This window comes from Madurella fahalii (genome assembly GCF_045866475.1).
Source record: "Madurella fahalii IFM 68171 DNA, scaffold_1, whole genome shotgun sequence".
Classification (NCBI taxonomy): Eukaryota; Fungi; Ascomycota; class Sordariomycetes; order Sordariales; genus Madurella; species Madurella fahalii.
Window position 1 is genome coordinate 2,538,727 of NW_027263971.1, and position 15,344 is coordinate 2,554,070.

Here is a 15,344-nt window from a genome sequence, read left to right on the forward strand (position 1 = left end):
GCTAACAAGACGCCGTATGTTTTCCGACCAACTCCGTCTGAATTCATTCCAAACCGCCCAGACATGTTTACAGCCCAACTGGATCAACCAGGGGCTAACCTGTAGACTAAAACGGCATCCCTTTTTTCTGCAGCAATGGATAAGACACATCGCTCTCCTAGGGAAGTCCGCGCGAGCTGACCGATATCCTCTCATGGCTGGTTGCATCGCCTACTGGGGAATCCCTGTCTAGTCACCGCCAGGGACTAAGCTTCCGCAACAGCGGGAAGCAAGGTCCGGCGATGGCAGCCCTTCAAAAGCCATCTGCATCCAGGCGCTTCTTCCGGCAAGCGGAGCAATGTCCAAGCCTCCTCACCAAGCAAGCGCCTCCCTGCCTTTCACAGCCGGCCTCGCCTCCCTATCCCTCCTCAATCTGTCCGCTTCTCCGTCGACACCCTCCAACTCCTCTCTCCTCATCCCCTCCTCAACTTCGTCCTTCAACACCTCCCAATCCACCCCGTACCTCTCCGCCTCCTCGCGCACAATGGCACTCCACTTCCGTAGCAACGGATGCGCCGCCGCCACATCCGCAAAAACCACCCCATACATCCCAAACTCCCCGCCATCAGAGCCAAGACCAGATCCAGAACCCGCAGCCGGAGCCGAAGCCGGAACAGGGACAGGGGCAGGGGCGGGGACCTCGTAGCGCCAGTTCCCGTCGTCGGCCCAGTACTCGGCGCCAAAGACGCCCTGCACGCTCAGCTCCCGCCTCGCCTCGGCCAGGAGCGCGGCCACGCGCGCCGACTCGGCCCGCTGCCGCTCCGAGTGGGCATGCGGGAGGAAGGACGAGAGCGAGTGCAGGCCCACGGCCGCCGCCAGGCCCTCGAGCACGCCGAGCAGCTGGCCGGCGCGCGCCCCCACCGTCGCGCCCAGCCCGAAGCCCTCGTCGAACCCGGCCTGCGCCGACCGCCCCTTGGCCGCCGCGATGCCGTCCCGGTAGCCCGCCGTCGAGTGCGCCTGTTGCAGGCGCGGCATGTCGCTTGGGTGCGCGCCCGGGAGGGCTGCGCTGCTGGTGACTGTTTGCGGGGCGTGGTCGTTGCCGCCCCAGACGTCGTCTAAGGTTTCGTTTCGGTAGTTGCCATTGGTCGATAATTCTGTGATGTTGTCATTGTTGTTGTTGTCGTTATTGGTGGTGGTTGTGGTTGTGGTTGTGGTGGGATTGGTGGGATTGTGTGAGGTCATGGTGAGGAAAATGTCTGGGTCTCGGTCTTGAGCAGTTGAAGCGTTGCGGAGGAGCATAATATAAAACTTTGAATGTTGTTTTTATCAGTACAAGGGAATTTATGTGTTTATCACGGGACCCAAGGAAACGGTTGTAAGACGATGTCGGTGTTGATGGTTGGTTGGCTGGCTGGTTGGTTGTCAAGGGATGAATTCAGTCAGATCGCAAACGGTGAAAAGCTCGAACAGGGCGACAGATGCCGCATGTAACCCTAACCCTCAGATTGAAACTCGGCCTTATGAGCAGAGGTCTCGACTAATTATTAAGGTATTTGTGAACTCACCGATAAAAAAAGGGAACAACAGGAGCCGCTTGTAACGTGCGCACTCACGAGGATACCCTTTGCCTAACTGTGTGCTAGTGCCGCAGTAGTCGTTATGTAGAGATCCGCACGGGCTATCCGGGCTCAGAAGCGTGATGGGTTTCGGTATGGGGGAGAACATAAAAAAAGGGGGCATTTAATAGATGAACACAAACCATAGGAAACACACTGCTAGCACAACTCCGTTGAAAGCAAATCTTATTACACTCCCGCCTTCCTGTGTCGCCGCCATAGCCATCCTCCTTGTCACCACATCCGCCAGCTCCGTCTCGGGCTTAATGTACGGCTCCACCGTCGCCCGAACCTTCGTCCTCTGTTCAAAAGCGTACGCTAGCCCAATCAACCGCTCCTCGCTAAACCTCTCCCCCAAAAAGCTAATCCCAAACGGCACATTTGGCGCCATCACCACGAGGTTCCCAAACCCGTTCCACGCGACTGGCGTGCTCTCCGAAAACTTGCCGAGCGGCACCGTCACTACGGGCGCCCCAATCATGGCGGGTAATGCTGGCGCGAAATAAGTCGGCAGCACGAGCGCGTCTAGGCTGTGATTAGCCAGTGCCCCGGTAATGCCGAGCGGGCCAGCAAAGTAGAGCTGCGCCGTGTAGTTGGACCAGAAGAACGGCGAGTCATTGTTGCCGTGTCCTATGCTCAGAACTTCGTCCCAGAGGAGTGTGTCCCGCTCCGGCCAGGCCTCGAGGGGATGGGATTGCGTGAAAGATCGCAATTCGGCAAGAGAGGTGATGTTGTGTGGGTTGGTGGTTAGCTGGGAGAAGTAGCCGGCTAGGTTGGTGACAGAGTCCGCCCCGACGACGTATCTCTCAAAGTTGCCCCGAGTGACGGGCTCGTAACCAGGCAGGATGAGGTCGTCTATTACGGTGGCGTTGGCCTCACGGAGAGTTTCAAGGGCGGCGTTGAAAGCGGCGATGATGGGATCGACCAAGGGGGAGCGGGGGTCGATCAAGTTGCGGGGCACTCCGATGCGCTTCCCTGAAAGCGCTGAGGGATCACACGCCGCTACATAGTCGGGAATGGTCTCGAACGGAATGACCGAGGTATAGTTGTCCTTCGGGTCCACACCTGCGATCGCAGAGAGGACATAGGCCGCGTCCTTGACGCTTCTCGCTATCGGCCCGATAGTGTCCTGGTGCTCCGATATTGGCACCACCAGATATCGCGACGTCAGGCCCACGGTAGGCTTGATCCCCACGAGGTTGTTCGAGCTCGCCGGCCCCAGAATCGACCCATGCGTTTCTGTGCCGAGAGCGGCGAGAGCAAGCCCTAGCGAGCTAGCCACGCCACTGCCTGATGATGAGCCGGAAGGATCTTGCCGTGGGAAATAGGCGCCCTCCGTCTGTCCTCCTATCGCCGACCAGCCGTTGCTCGTGTTGAGACTGCGGAAATGGGCCCACTGGGAAAGGCTTGTCTTGCCCAGGATGACTGCCCCAGCCTCTCTCAACTTGGCCACAACGGTGCTGTCCTCGGGGACTCTTGCGCCCAGAAGGGCGTACGAGCCTGCTGTATTCTCCATCTTGTCGTCTGTGGCTATGCTGTCCTTGAGGAGAATCGGGATGCCGTGTAGCGGGCCATGGCTTGTCCCGGCTGCTCGAGCCGCGTCTAAATCCGCCGCGATTAAGAGCGCATCGGGATTGATCTGCGTAACCATGCGAAGAGTCGAATTGACCTCGTTGATACGTGCGATATACGCATTCACCAGGTCCACACTCGTGAACAGCCCCGACTCGAGGCCAGATGCGAGGTCTTCCAGACCGGCTTCGATCAGCAATGGAAACGAGTTGCTATCAGATACCGCAGCGGATCCATCCTTGGCCAAGCATAGAGCGGCACTAAGCAGAGGAAATGCCCGGCATAAGCTTGATCCAAGCATGTCTGGGAAGCTAGGGTTGAGAACGATACACACAGGACCGAAGATGCAAAGAATGATAGCAATGGTCAGGATCGTCAGCCTCTGTGTTGCATGGGCTGGTAGAGGTAATTTGTAAGTTTTTGCTCCGGCGCGGGAACCAGATACCTGCCATTTACCCATCTTTGACCTCTGGACGGGACAAGTGATGAGCGGGAATGCGTCGTCGGTTTGATCGGACACGCCAGGGAACACTGGCAGGAAACTGTGCAGAGGAGTGTTGCATTTTATGCAATCCTCCTGCTCCCTCGGAATTGATCCGTTGAGCCCCCAGATCCAGCCATTGGCAACCCGAAGTGCGGATCCGAACTTATGTTGAACCATGTTTGATCTGTTGTGCACCGCGAGACACGGTTGAGTGGACGCCTATCATGTGCGCTTCTCCGCTGCACTTCAGCCACCGTATTTCGCAAAACGCTAAGGACCACCGAACTTAGGTCATCGACAGAATCCGAAGGGGCTGTTGTTTTGCTCGCTCATTGGCAATCCCTCGATGAGACTCGTCTAAGCAGAGACTGGGCTTGTGGTGAGTTTCACGCCCAGGAAGCGGGGGCTACAGGAACGTAGGGCAAGGTAATGAACCACCTAGAGCCTCGCAGTGCTTATAAACAAGGCTCGTTCAGGTAGGTAATGTACCTGACTGTACTGTACTGTGCTGCACTGTATAGTACTCAAAGTACTTAATCACTAGCGAATGCAATTTTCGGGATATGTTAGAAGGGTGGGAATGGCTTAAAAAAAAAAAAAAAAAAAAAAAAAAAAAAAGAGGTTGCTTGGAACATCTGGGAGCAGATCACTTCCTCCAATAATTTATTCCCCCAAGTTCATCAATAACCTACCTCTCTCAATGGCCACAAACACCTGCTCAAAAGGCACAGCGCGATAAACAACGGCAATTAGCGACTGTCAATTCATAGGACAACGCATTTCACTGGTAATCCACAAGGCCCTTTGTTGACATCCTCCTCGTGATTTGGATTTTGTTTGCCGTTGGCTTCCGCCGCAGCAGATGTCACAACCTTTGCATGCCCATCCGACCTCGCTTCCAACCGCCCATTAGCGACAGGCACAATATCACGCTCACATCCCGCCGAGTAATCACGCACCGACAGACCTCGCGACCGTCTTGTAGAAATGCTCGCCCTGGATTGTCGCAATCTCCTTCTCCATGTCGCTTGGCTGGCGGCTGCCGTCCGCGCCGGCAAAGGTACCAGCACCCCACGCACTGCCGCCGCGCGCTGCCGACAGGTCGGTCAACTGAGCAAAGGCCTTGGCGTAGCCGAGAGGGACGAAGATGATGCCGTGGTGGGTGAAGGTGCTCATCACGGCCAGCGCGGTAGACTCCTGGCCACCGCCCATGCTCGCGGTGGAAATGAACACGCCGGCGAACTTGCCGTAAAACGAACCCGCCGACCATTGCTTGCCTGTCTTATCCCAGAAAACCTTCCATTGCGCGGGGAAGTTGCCGTACCGCGTCGGGATGCCCAGCAGGAAGCCGTCGTACTGCTCCAGCACGCTGGGGTCGTCCAGGACGGGGATGTCGGTTGGCTTCGGCGGGGCGTGCATCTTGGTCAGCACCTCCTCGGGGAGCGTCTCGGGAACTCTACATGGCTGGTCAATTCTGCGGCCTCTTATGTCACCTGCTCGCGAGCTTCCGCCGCCAAACGTACTGGTAAAGGTCGGCGGTGCCACCAGCCTTTTCAATTCCCGCCTTCTCGGCCTCGGCTAATTGCCGAATGTGGCCGTACATCGAGTACTGTGCGGGTGACGTCACGTTAGCTAGGGCATCTCATGTGCAACACCCACCGCAGCGAAGGATCAGGGGAGGGGGCCACCTACAAAGACGATTGCGATCTTGGGGGCCATTGTGCGACAACGATCTGGGTGATCTCTTTTCGGGTACGTATAGTGCGGATACTGGGAGTCGGAGAAAGTATGGATGGGAATATGGGGAGCAGTATGATCAGAGTATGCACCCGGCTATATATACAAGAACCGACTCGAGAATGGACGGCCCGCGCAGCCCCGATTGTGGCAGATCCCGCACCAAGGAGGTGTCAAGAGATGCCTCGGCCGGGTTCCGGCTGCAACCAGCCTGCATTCGTCATGATCGGATAATCATACTCAAATCAACAATGAGGCTCGATGTTCGGAAACCGGACAAGGGACAAGCGGGGCACAGTCGACCGTCAGGGGTATCGTTCTCGATCGGCCGATGTTTCCACCCCTCCTTTTCCCGTCTGGAAGCTCCCGGTTCTGTCCCGACTTGGTGTTTCAATCGTCGCAACCATCTGCGATATTCGACGATATTCGACTGCCACCATGCACAACGCCTGTTTCGACATCCAATGTCGTGGGGCATACCTTCACCGAGCTCACGCCCCGCTCCTCTCACGCAAAGCCCCCACCCAATGGAGTCCAGTTGCTTAATAAGGGCTTACAGCGACGGCCAGACAACGATGCCCAACCAAACGCTGTCCACCGCCCGTCGAGTCCCGTTCTGTGCGAGACTTTTAGTCACAATGACAAATCGAGGTTTATCTGTTTGCCTTGCTTCTCGGTCTCAAAGCCCAAAGAGGTCCAAGCGAGCCAAAAGCCCGCAGCCGAGACTCTGTCGAGGTTCAAGACCTTCATTGGCGAAGACACCCGACAGCGAGCTCAAGGTGCAACATCCGCCAGGGCCTCGACGTGACATTCTTTCCGGGGCCAGTGCGCAATATGCACGCACCGTTTTACATACAATACGAAGCTATGTCTGTGCTTGATCGCTGTAGTAGTCGGCAACCCCCGCCAAGCGGGCCCTGAGTTGATCACGAAGCATCTTCCATGGTATGTACTGTACAGTACTGTAACTAGCACTTCCCTTACTCAGCGAGCATTCAGAGCTGCCCGTTCCAGTCTGCGCCAAATTGTCAGCAGCAGACGTAAGTCCAGTGGCGCCGCCGCGCTTTTCGGCCCGGACTCGTATGCTCTGGCTGCAACGGTTCACGCCTCCAAGACCTGAACGCCGAACACATACATCTCATTATTTTGGTGCAATCATTCCCTCGAGTCATGTCAGGGGCGGGCGCCAATCGAGCAACCAACTAAAAAAAGGATACAAATCAATGCCAGCGTCAAATGCAGTGGGCTGTTGTCAATGCAGCTCACGCCTTCCAGCTCCTCCTCTCCCTATACAACAGAAACCTCGACGTGGCATATAACAAGGTTGCCAGTAGAAGCCCAAACGCCGAGTATAACATCGTCCCCAACCATTCGGCATCCGTTTCATTCCCCAGAATCGCGCCGGCGATCGGGGTCCCTGTGAGGATGGCTACGCCCGACACCACGAAGCTCATGCCCATCCGTGTCCCCACGCGCCCCATATCTGGAGAAAGCCCGACAATGACACTGGGAATGATGCTGACCACGCCGCCGGAAAAGGCGCCGTAGAGCAGTGCGTACACCACGGAGCCACCAAGGTCGCGTATTCCCGGCCAGGCAAACACCAAGGCGGCGCTGCAAAATGTACACACCATGATGACGTTCAGGCATCCCCAGCGGTCGGCAAGCGCGTTGGGGATTAGACGGCCGAAGATGGATCCAACGTTGAGCAGTGTCACCAGATATGGGGCGAAGCTTTCCGCGACTACCCGGTGCGAAGTTGCGAACAACGTGATGTAGAAGAACGGGACATAGAGCGCGAGGAAGGCAAAGAGGCCCCCGACCACGAAACAAAGAAACGGGGCATCGTGAAGCGCGCTCCTGTCGATGATTGCGCGGGCCTTACCCGTCGGGGGGACGCGCGTTCGCATAAAGGCGATAGGAATGGCCGAGGTGCCAAGAAGGATGAAGGCAATGATGCGGGTTGCCCAACCGAACCCGACCGAGGGTTGCAGCCGGCTGAAGATTATGGGAAAGATGGTGCCCGAGACGGGAGACCCGGCGCTGGCGATGCCAATGGCTAAGGCCCGGCGCTTCGAAAAGTACTGGGCCAGGATGGCGGTAGAGGGCAAGAAGGTCAGGCCCATGCCGATGCCCATGGTGATGCCCTGTGCTAGCAGCACCTGCCAGTACGCGATACAGAGCGAGGTCATAAACTGTCCTAGGACAATGAGGAACAGACCGCTCAGCAGCATCGCCCTGAAGTATCCTGCATCATAGAGCGGCCCGGCAAGCACGCCTACCAGAAACAGCAGTGCTCCCTGGGCGGAGCCGATCCATGAGATTGCCGACGAAGAATGCGCCCGGAGCAGGTCTGTTTCATAGTACGCTTGGAACACGCCAAAGGTATTGATCACACCCCAGGTGTTGACCAAGATGGCCGCCGAACCGACGACCTGCAGCCAAGCAGTGATGCCGCCATCCGGTACCTGATCCGGCGTGGGATCTTCAGGCTCCGAAGTTGCCGGGGGGACCGCGCCGGCACCGGCACCGGCGCCGGCGGCCTTGTCGTTTTGGACCTCGATGGATGATGCCGCTTCTGCCCGATCCGACTCGGAGGTGTATGTTGTTTCGCCGACCTTCCCCATTGTTACACCAGGCCCGATCGGGCCCCCCTGGGCCTTGCGAACCTTGCCACAGACGTGGCTCTCAAAAACCCGTGGTTTGGATGGACCAGAGATGGCGGTATCGTAGATATCAAGTGGTGGAACAGAGATGGGTGGTTACGCGTCAATAACCTCTTTCCCTTTGACTTGAATTTCGCCTTGAACGCAATATGTGATGAAGGTGAGGGCTGGGCTCCTTAGTCGCGGCAAGATTCGTTCCGCTGCCCAGATGGATTTGGGGATATGGCCCCCTTTTATCGAGTCAAACACGACACCAAAGCCCCAGTAAATTTTTAGCTGATGATGGATCAACCTGGTCCTGCTCGGGTATAATCAGGGCGTAAGGTTGCAGTTCTTCCCCGCCTCCGCCGCGGCTTCGTAACCGCAACCGGGCCTAGCATGCGCTGGGGGCGATGGAGACCACGATCCATGCACGGCAAAGAAGGAATGGCGCCTCCACTCTCCGCTACCGAACATTGCACCCATGGCGGTTCTCGTTCTACTCGGCATTCCGAAGTGGCGATTCTATGCAACCTGACTCACTTGGAACAGATGCCCTAAGCTCGGAGGCTGATTACAATTCCTGACGGGATCGAGAAGAGATGAACCAACAGGTGCCTCGTCAATGGCCGCTAAAGCGGATGCCGTACCATCTGCCGAGCTGCTTGCAGGATGACAATTCCCGATCCCCGCCCCACTGTGGGTTCTTCTGTTCAGTGATGTTGAACATAGCGTTACTAAACACCGTCCTCTTCCGCGGTACCACGATGCCGGCCAGGTCCGCCATCTCTTCACGTGCATGCGGAGTTGGCCGGCCGGGGTGACTCCGCCCCCGGACCCGCCAAGCACCGGCTCGGAAGTCGGCCGGTTGTTGCGAAGCCGCACTCTGCCGGCGTTGAGGCTTCTGAAATCCGAAACAAAGACGTTTGCAGCTAGTTATGTGGTTGGCACAGGGGGGCTGGGGGAGTGAGCCAACCCTGGTCAAAGTCGCAGGCCTACCTCGGCGTTTTACGAATTAGTACTTTTCAGGAAAAGGCGGGTTCCCTACTCACCTGTCGGACTGATGATTCGATGCTATTTTTGGACATAGCTTATGTGACACTTAAAGGTGCAATTGCTGCTCTGCAATTGCGGTTCCGCTTTTGCAACGGCTTAATACTCGATTACCTGACTTAATAAGATCGTGGCAAATTGAACCCTAAGTTGACATGTATCGCGGCGGTAACTAATGCTTACACTAGCCACATGTCGTCGCAATATTCCGAATCTCTGACGACACCAATGCCCACATCAGTGAGTTGATATACATACATCTTCGTTGAGCTAAGTTATGTACCTAAGATGTCCGATGTTGTTGAATAGCGGGGCAGTTGGTGCAACTCGAACCGGCAAGATCATGTTGGTTTCGCCGCCCTAATCCAATCCTACGGATGCGTTTTCACTATGTTCGTTATCCTCCTTGGACATTGCCCATTCATGTTTGCAAGGACGTGCCCGTCATGTCCCGTGGCTGGCAGCCGATGCATCATGTAGGAGGCATCCATGATCGCGCCATCGGTGGCGCCGGTAGATCCGGGAATGGTGATTGTTTGGTGCTGTGTGATGAGTAAGTATAGCCAGTATGTTCCTGGCATTGTCAACCGACCTAGCCTCGGCAGGTCCACGAAGGTGGCGCTTTTTCACAAGCGACTCCCCATCGAGTCGGAGGACGGCTCTTCATCCACGATCTATTGGGACTTTTGAATTTACTGTCCTCTCCCGTTTCGCTGTCTTTTTGTTGGCGGGCTCAACCTCGGTCTTGACAGGCGATAAACGGACCGGGATGCCCTCCATGAGGTCCGCCATAGTTCTGATTCGTATTCACTTTGAAGTAGCCGAGATGGACTTCAGGTATGATGTCCATCCGGAATCTGGCCTCCTCAGCTGAACGCGGCCCCTTGCCGTTCGCATATTGTATGCCATCGCTCTTCATGTTCAGATCTTGTTTCTTAGCCCCCCATTTTCTCTATCCAAGCTTGGAACTGTAGTTATCTGGCATGCAAACTCCTTCTCTGAGAAGCCTCGAACAGGCATTTGCGCCAACTCAGGTATTAAAGGCTGGTCCAACGCCGGGTTTTCCGTTGAGCTCATAGTTTAAACACGGTAGAGACCGGATCTAGTGAACTGGTCTGTTTTCCCCCTCGCATTAGTTTCTGTGGGGCCTCCGAGATTGCTTGAGATGCCGAATGTTGCTGGGGTGTCTCAAGTGAGTTTTTGATATTCTGAGTAGTAATGGGAGCGGTAGTTGGTGATAATGCGTATTCACGCCCTTTCGGTATAAATAAAAGACGGATGTGGTACGGCTAATGAAGGCTTGGGGGAAGTTACTTGTAATGTTGAAACCTAGAACTTGAAACTGGAGGAGCTGGCGCGGTACCACGAAGATAATTATAGTTCCAGCCGTGCACGAGGGCAGATTTGTGTGTTGCCGCAGCATAGACCAGTCATACAGTAGAAAGGATATCTGTGGTTTTCGTAAGAAGTGAGAATTCAACAGTAAGGACGACGTACTGCCTCATTACTACGAATGTTAGTTCACAGCAATTCGACAATGTTCAACCGTCAGCAGACATTGAACGTAGACATTGGGGAAGGGGAAAGCCCCCCTGGAACTGCCAGAGTCTCAAACTACCCAGATCGCGACGGCAATACATAGAAAGAGAATCATATTTTAAATAGGATCGTCGTAATTTAGGACGATGTGATAACATGATGCAAGGCGAGGGAAGTTGAATGTCAGAATCAAAAATACTGTAGGGTTTGAGTGGCGGAGTAGAGAGGTTGGTTTAGTCCCAGATGAAGTTAGGGGGAAGTAGTTGGCAAAGCCTTCCCCCGATATCCAACCATACAAGTTCGGATTGAGGATACGAGACAGCACTAAGAGAACTCTCACTACAATCCCAGCAGAATCCCGGAAGAGCTTTCCCCGCTAGGTAATAAGCGATCCGGACCACCGGATCAGATGCTGGAACTCATTAATTATACAACGAGTTCCCATATGGTTCCCTGGCATCTCGGTATTTATCTGTCAAAAGCTATTGAGCATCGGATGGCCCTCGAAGCAGCAAGCAACGCACCGACTAACCCAAAACCTTGCTGTCATGAAGAGGAATAGGCAAAGCAAAGAGACTAAGGATGATCCAAGAATGATTGCTACCAGTGCTGTCCTTCTCGGGCCACCAAAAGACATTAGATTCCCAACAACTCCAACCATGTCGACTCGAACTCCCTAGACTCCCCTTTTCGCCAACTCTCCAGTACTCCTCGGTAAAGCAGTAAAAATATCAGTGGAACCAACGTACAAATGTGCGCACGCCGTGTCTGTCTCGAAATCCTCTCCAGGGTATCCATCCACCAACCAACCAACCACCCGACACTACCCTCCTCACAACCATGCCACGCTCCCCCATTACATACCCAAACTTCCAAACCTCCCACCGTCCCGTTTCTTTTTTTATAGAAAGCTCCTCATATCGTAACGCTCATTTCTCAAGTAATGGTCTTTTTAATCGCCTGCCTCCTCCACTTATGTATGCCCCGGCGTCAAGGCCTCGCGCTCGATGGCTCGATAACAATCTGCGGCACCTGACGCAGCCTCAAACTCGGCAGCCTCGCCACGCCCTGCGACCCCTCTCCTTGTCCTTCCCCTTCCCCTTCCCTCTCCGTCTGTACCTGGGCCGCCAGATCCTCCATGTGCGCCGACAGCCGGCTATTTCTCGCCTGTCCCGGCCCTCCTGGGAGGCCCGGGCTGGGGACGGGGCTGGGGCCGGGATAGTCCGGAGGTGGCTCCGGATAGGGGCTGGTTCGTCCGCCGGATACCGCAGACACCACGGAGCCGCGGCGCGAGTGCATGGGCGTTATGTCGTCCAGGCTTACCTCGTCGTACCCGGGCGGAGGGGGGAAGCCGGCGTCGCCCAGGTCCTCTTCGGCGTCGATAATCTCCGGGCTCGAGCCCGCGCGCGGGGTCGTCGTGGCGCTGAGAATGCGCGGGGTCGTCGTCGCGGCCGAATTTGCGCGCGAACGCGGCCGTCCAAGCGCGTAGGGGCTCCCGCCGATGGTGAGCGCCGGGCTCTCGGGCCGGTCGTGGAGGCTGCGCGACGTGTCGATGCTGAGGCTCGCGCTCGCGCTCCGGTCCCGGCGGTGGAACAGGCTGTTGCTGTCGGCGGCGATGCTGGCCGCGTCGCTGAGCAGGCCGACCCGCTCGTTGCTGTCGGTGCTGTTGGCGCGGATGCGCGTGCCGTCTGCGCGGGCGATGCCCACATCGGCGTACGACACGCTGCTGACGACGCGCTGGCGGGTTTCTCGGATGCGGTCGTGTTCGTGGCGGAGCTCTTCGATTTCGGCCGCATTCTGGGTTGCGCGGTTCCGCGCCCGTTCGCGGAGCTCGCGCAGCGCTACCACGTCGTTGGCCTGGCGCGCTTCGCGGCGGAGGCGTTGTCTCTCTTCGCGATCCGCGATTTGACGCCGTCGGGCGGCTCGAATCTGGTAGAGCGCTTCCATCTCCTCGTCGCGCAGGGCTTCCTCCTGCTCGGCTGAGGGCATCTCCACGACGACGTCGATCCCGTCGCGCTCGCCCTCGCGGCCGAGCACCTGCTCGTTTTCGGTAGCCTTTGGTCGGTATACCGGGAGTGTCATGACGCTGCGGACTGAGGTGGTGCGGTCCACTCCGGCATCGGTTGTGGATCGCGTCTGCCCATTGTTGCTGCCGTTCCGCGCCTGGGCTTCTGTTAATGCGTCGTCTAGGTTTTCCTGGTTTTGTCGGTTAATCTGGCGTGTGGTGGGCGAGTCGTCGTCGGGCTCCGCCGGCTGGTAGGTATGGGTGGCACGGCGTCTCCTCCGGTAGAGGTAGCGTAGTATAAGGATGATAATGATAGTACCGGCAATGGCCGCGACAACAAAAACGGCGATCTATGAGTAACGTAGTTAGTGTGACTGGAGCAGGCGTAACGATGGTGGTTGATCCCTTGCTCACATGGCCTGGCTTTGGACCCCCTCTCCCGGAATCCTCTCCGTTTTGACGGCGCCACAGCGTCGGTGCCAGGGCATTAACCCCGTCGCTAGCAAGTGGCACATAGACCGGGACGTGTATTCGAAATGGCGGGGACATGGCGGCGGGTCAGAGGAAGAAAGTGACCAAAACGAAGGAGCCCGGCTCAATCGATACGATGTTTCGCCCTGCTACGCAGCGAAGGGCTACCTCCGCATGGCGCTTTTGCCCGCAGCGGGACGGGCGGGGATCTCTGTTTATCTGGTGAACTTTTGGTGCTCCTGCTTTGGGGCAGTACAGCCTTAGTGAGGCTTTGCGGAGGAGGGGTTTCGTCAGCGCCCGCGTGGGGATGGATGAGATCGCCACAACAGGTTCGGAACGTTGGACAGGCGGCTTTGGTGTTCCAAGAATCCCGACGGGGACTGTCGATGATTGCGACCAAATGCCGTTTACGATGAAGAAATTCGGGAAGACGAGGAAGAACATGTCAGCCCGGCGGCAACAGGCTGGTCCCCGTCTCTGGCCTGCGACATCGAGGCACTGCCGCCAAGGCCTGATCGCTTTTTTTCGGGTAAGGCTGGGGGGTGCCGGGCGAGCAGGGCCGCCTCAGTTGCAGGCACCGTGGAACTCGGTTAATTGGGGCCAGCCCACTGCTCTGGGCTAGCTGTGGGCTTGGTTCGGGCTGCTTCAAACATTCAGCTGGGATCCCCCCTTGGAAGCTGGGCCGCTATGTTGCATCGCATCCAGTTCAGAATTGATTAAGGGCGCTTATCATAGTACAGTATACTCCACTACGTGGTTGCCATGCCATACTGGAAGGTTGGCCTATATACCTTCGTAGTAAGCCGCATTGGGCTCATAAACTAGTGGGGTTTCCTTTTTCCTTTCCCCATTTTAGCGACAGAGAAGAACGCAGCCCGGCGGGTGTCGGACGGGACAAAGGCCTGGGAGCCACGATTGCGGGGCAGACACATATCCCCTGCTAAAAACATTGTGTTGCAACCGCAAGCTTCCCGCTTCCGTGGCACGCCAAAAACTGCCGTCGTAATCCTGCTTTCCCCAACCCTCCCGGAACCGCCAGAGTAGTGTGCAAGTCTTGATAGGGCAAGACCAAAGAGGAGGTAAAAAAAAAAAAAAAGGGGGGGGGGGGGGGGGAGAAAATGGAATGGCCCAGCCGCTTTACTCCAGCACTCGACAACATCGCGCCCCACCGAATACGCAGCGCCGTAATTGTATTTTCGGGTCGGGGCTCCCGACTTTCATGCTTGACAAGGCCATTTCGCCGTGGCTGGGCCGTCAGAACAAGCGGGTACTGCTGACATACGGGTCGCGGCTCGCAAAACGCAAGCGGGGAGTAATTACCGTTGGGAATCCGCTTTTTCACCCCAGATGTGTCACTTCAATCCGCGAGTCCCTGATTGACGAGCTGTGTGCCTTGCAGTAGCATGTCTCGGATTCTCCCTCCGCGGATGCAATGCAGTATGTAAATTGGGTTGTCCCACCATCACACCCCTTCTACTACTTGTGTATGTACTGTACAGTACATACGCTCGAGTCAGCTGCCCGCCTGTCACCTGGCCCCCATCAAATCCTTCACGGCCAGGATCCATCTGAGGCCAGGCCAATCCGGCACCAAGGGACTGGTGCGAGATCCGATTGCCTCCGCACGTACACTACACATACGCGTAGTGCGGCGCAGGTCGGCTATCGCCCAATCACGCCTCGCCATTGATACAATTTGCCCTTGACGGGCCTAGCATGGCGGCGATGCCGTCGATTCTCAGTCGTTGGAAATCTGTGCGCAGGGGAACGGCAAACCCTGGCTGACGACCCGGTCTATCCGCGCCTCCGAAACGCGCCGTATTTGTTTGCTGAAATATCCGTCACCGGCCTGATACGCGCCCCTAAGGATCGCCGCTTGCTTTGATTCTCGGTAACGCTGCCGAGATGAGCTGGACGATGCAAACTCGGGCGCATTGCGTGGCTGGTGGGCGCCGGTGCGGCCCGGCTCCGGATCGGTTCAACGGCCCCACTTCCACATGCTAACTGCCAAGTCGAGCGAGATGGGATGGATTGCATCATCCGCTCGGCTGCCAAACAGCTACCGAGAAAACAAACGAATCTGGCTGATTCTTATGCCTCCGAAGGCTTTTGGAACGTCTAATCGATTAATTGCGGCATCGGTCCGAGTCAGCGCTCCGTTTAGCGCGCACCGTCTCAGCCTGTGCTCATCCGCAATCAAGTCTTTTGAACCTCGGTTCCCCAAGCAGCGGTGGTTGTCCATC

At 56.6% G+C, this 15,344-nt stretch overlaps 5 protein-coding genes across 5 annotated transcripts; all 5 read right to left on the reverse strand.

The window, feature by feature from the left end:
- Positions 1-351: 351 nt before the first annotated feature.
- Positions 352-1,221, reverse strand: YAE1 (Essential protein Yae1, N terminal; the record flags this gene model as incomplete). Its single annotated transcript, XM_071056209.1, has 1 exon — positions 352-1,221. One exon carries the CDS (start codon positions 1,219-1,221, stop codon positions 352-354), a length of 870 nt encoding a protein of 289 aa, XP_070912310.1.
- A 498-nt stretch (positions 1,222-1,719) lies between these two features.
- On the reverse strand, positions 1,720-3,468 carry MFIFM68171_00788 (Amidase domain-containing protein; the record flags this gene model as incomplete). Its single annotated transcript, XM_071056210.1, has 1 exon — positions 1,720-3,468. The coding sequence occupies one exon, from the start codon at positions 3,466-3,468 to the stop codon at positions 1,720-1,722; it is 1,749 nt and encodes a 582-aa protein (XP_070912311.1).
- A 947-nt stretch (positions 3,469-4,415) lies between these two features.
- PST2 (flavodoxin-like fold protein) lies at positions 4,416-5,370 on the reverse strand (the record flags this gene model as incomplete). The annotated part of the gene is made up of 4 exons (XM_071056211.1): positions 4,416-4,546; positions 4,611-5,107; positions 5,175-5,260; positions 5,344-5,370. 4 exons carry the CDS (start codon positions 5,368-5,370, stop codon positions 4,416-4,418), a joined length of 741 nt encoding a protein of 246 aa, XP_070912312.1.
- Positions 5,371-6,650: 1,280 nt separating this feature from the next.
- Positions 6,651-8,015, reverse strand: MFIFM68171_00790 (Aspyridones efflux protein apdF; the record flags this gene model as incomplete). Its single annotated transcript, XM_071056212.1, has 1 exon — positions 6,651-8,015. One exon carries the CDS (start codon positions 8,013-8,015, stop codon positions 6,651-6,653), a length of 1,365 nt encoding a protein of 454 aa, XP_070912313.1.
- A 3,600-nt stretch (positions 8,016-11,615) lies between these two features.
- Positions 11,616-13,179, reverse strand: MFIFM68171_00791 (uncharacterized protein; the record flags this gene model as incomplete). The annotated part of the gene is made up of 2 exons (XM_071056213.1): positions 11,616-12,980; positions 13,045-13,179. 2 exons carry the CDS (start codon positions 13,177-13,179, stop codon positions 11,616-11,618), a joined length of 1,500 nt encoding a protein of 499 aa, XP_070912314.1.
- Between the last annotated feature and the right edge of the window lie 2,165 nt (positions 13,180-15,344).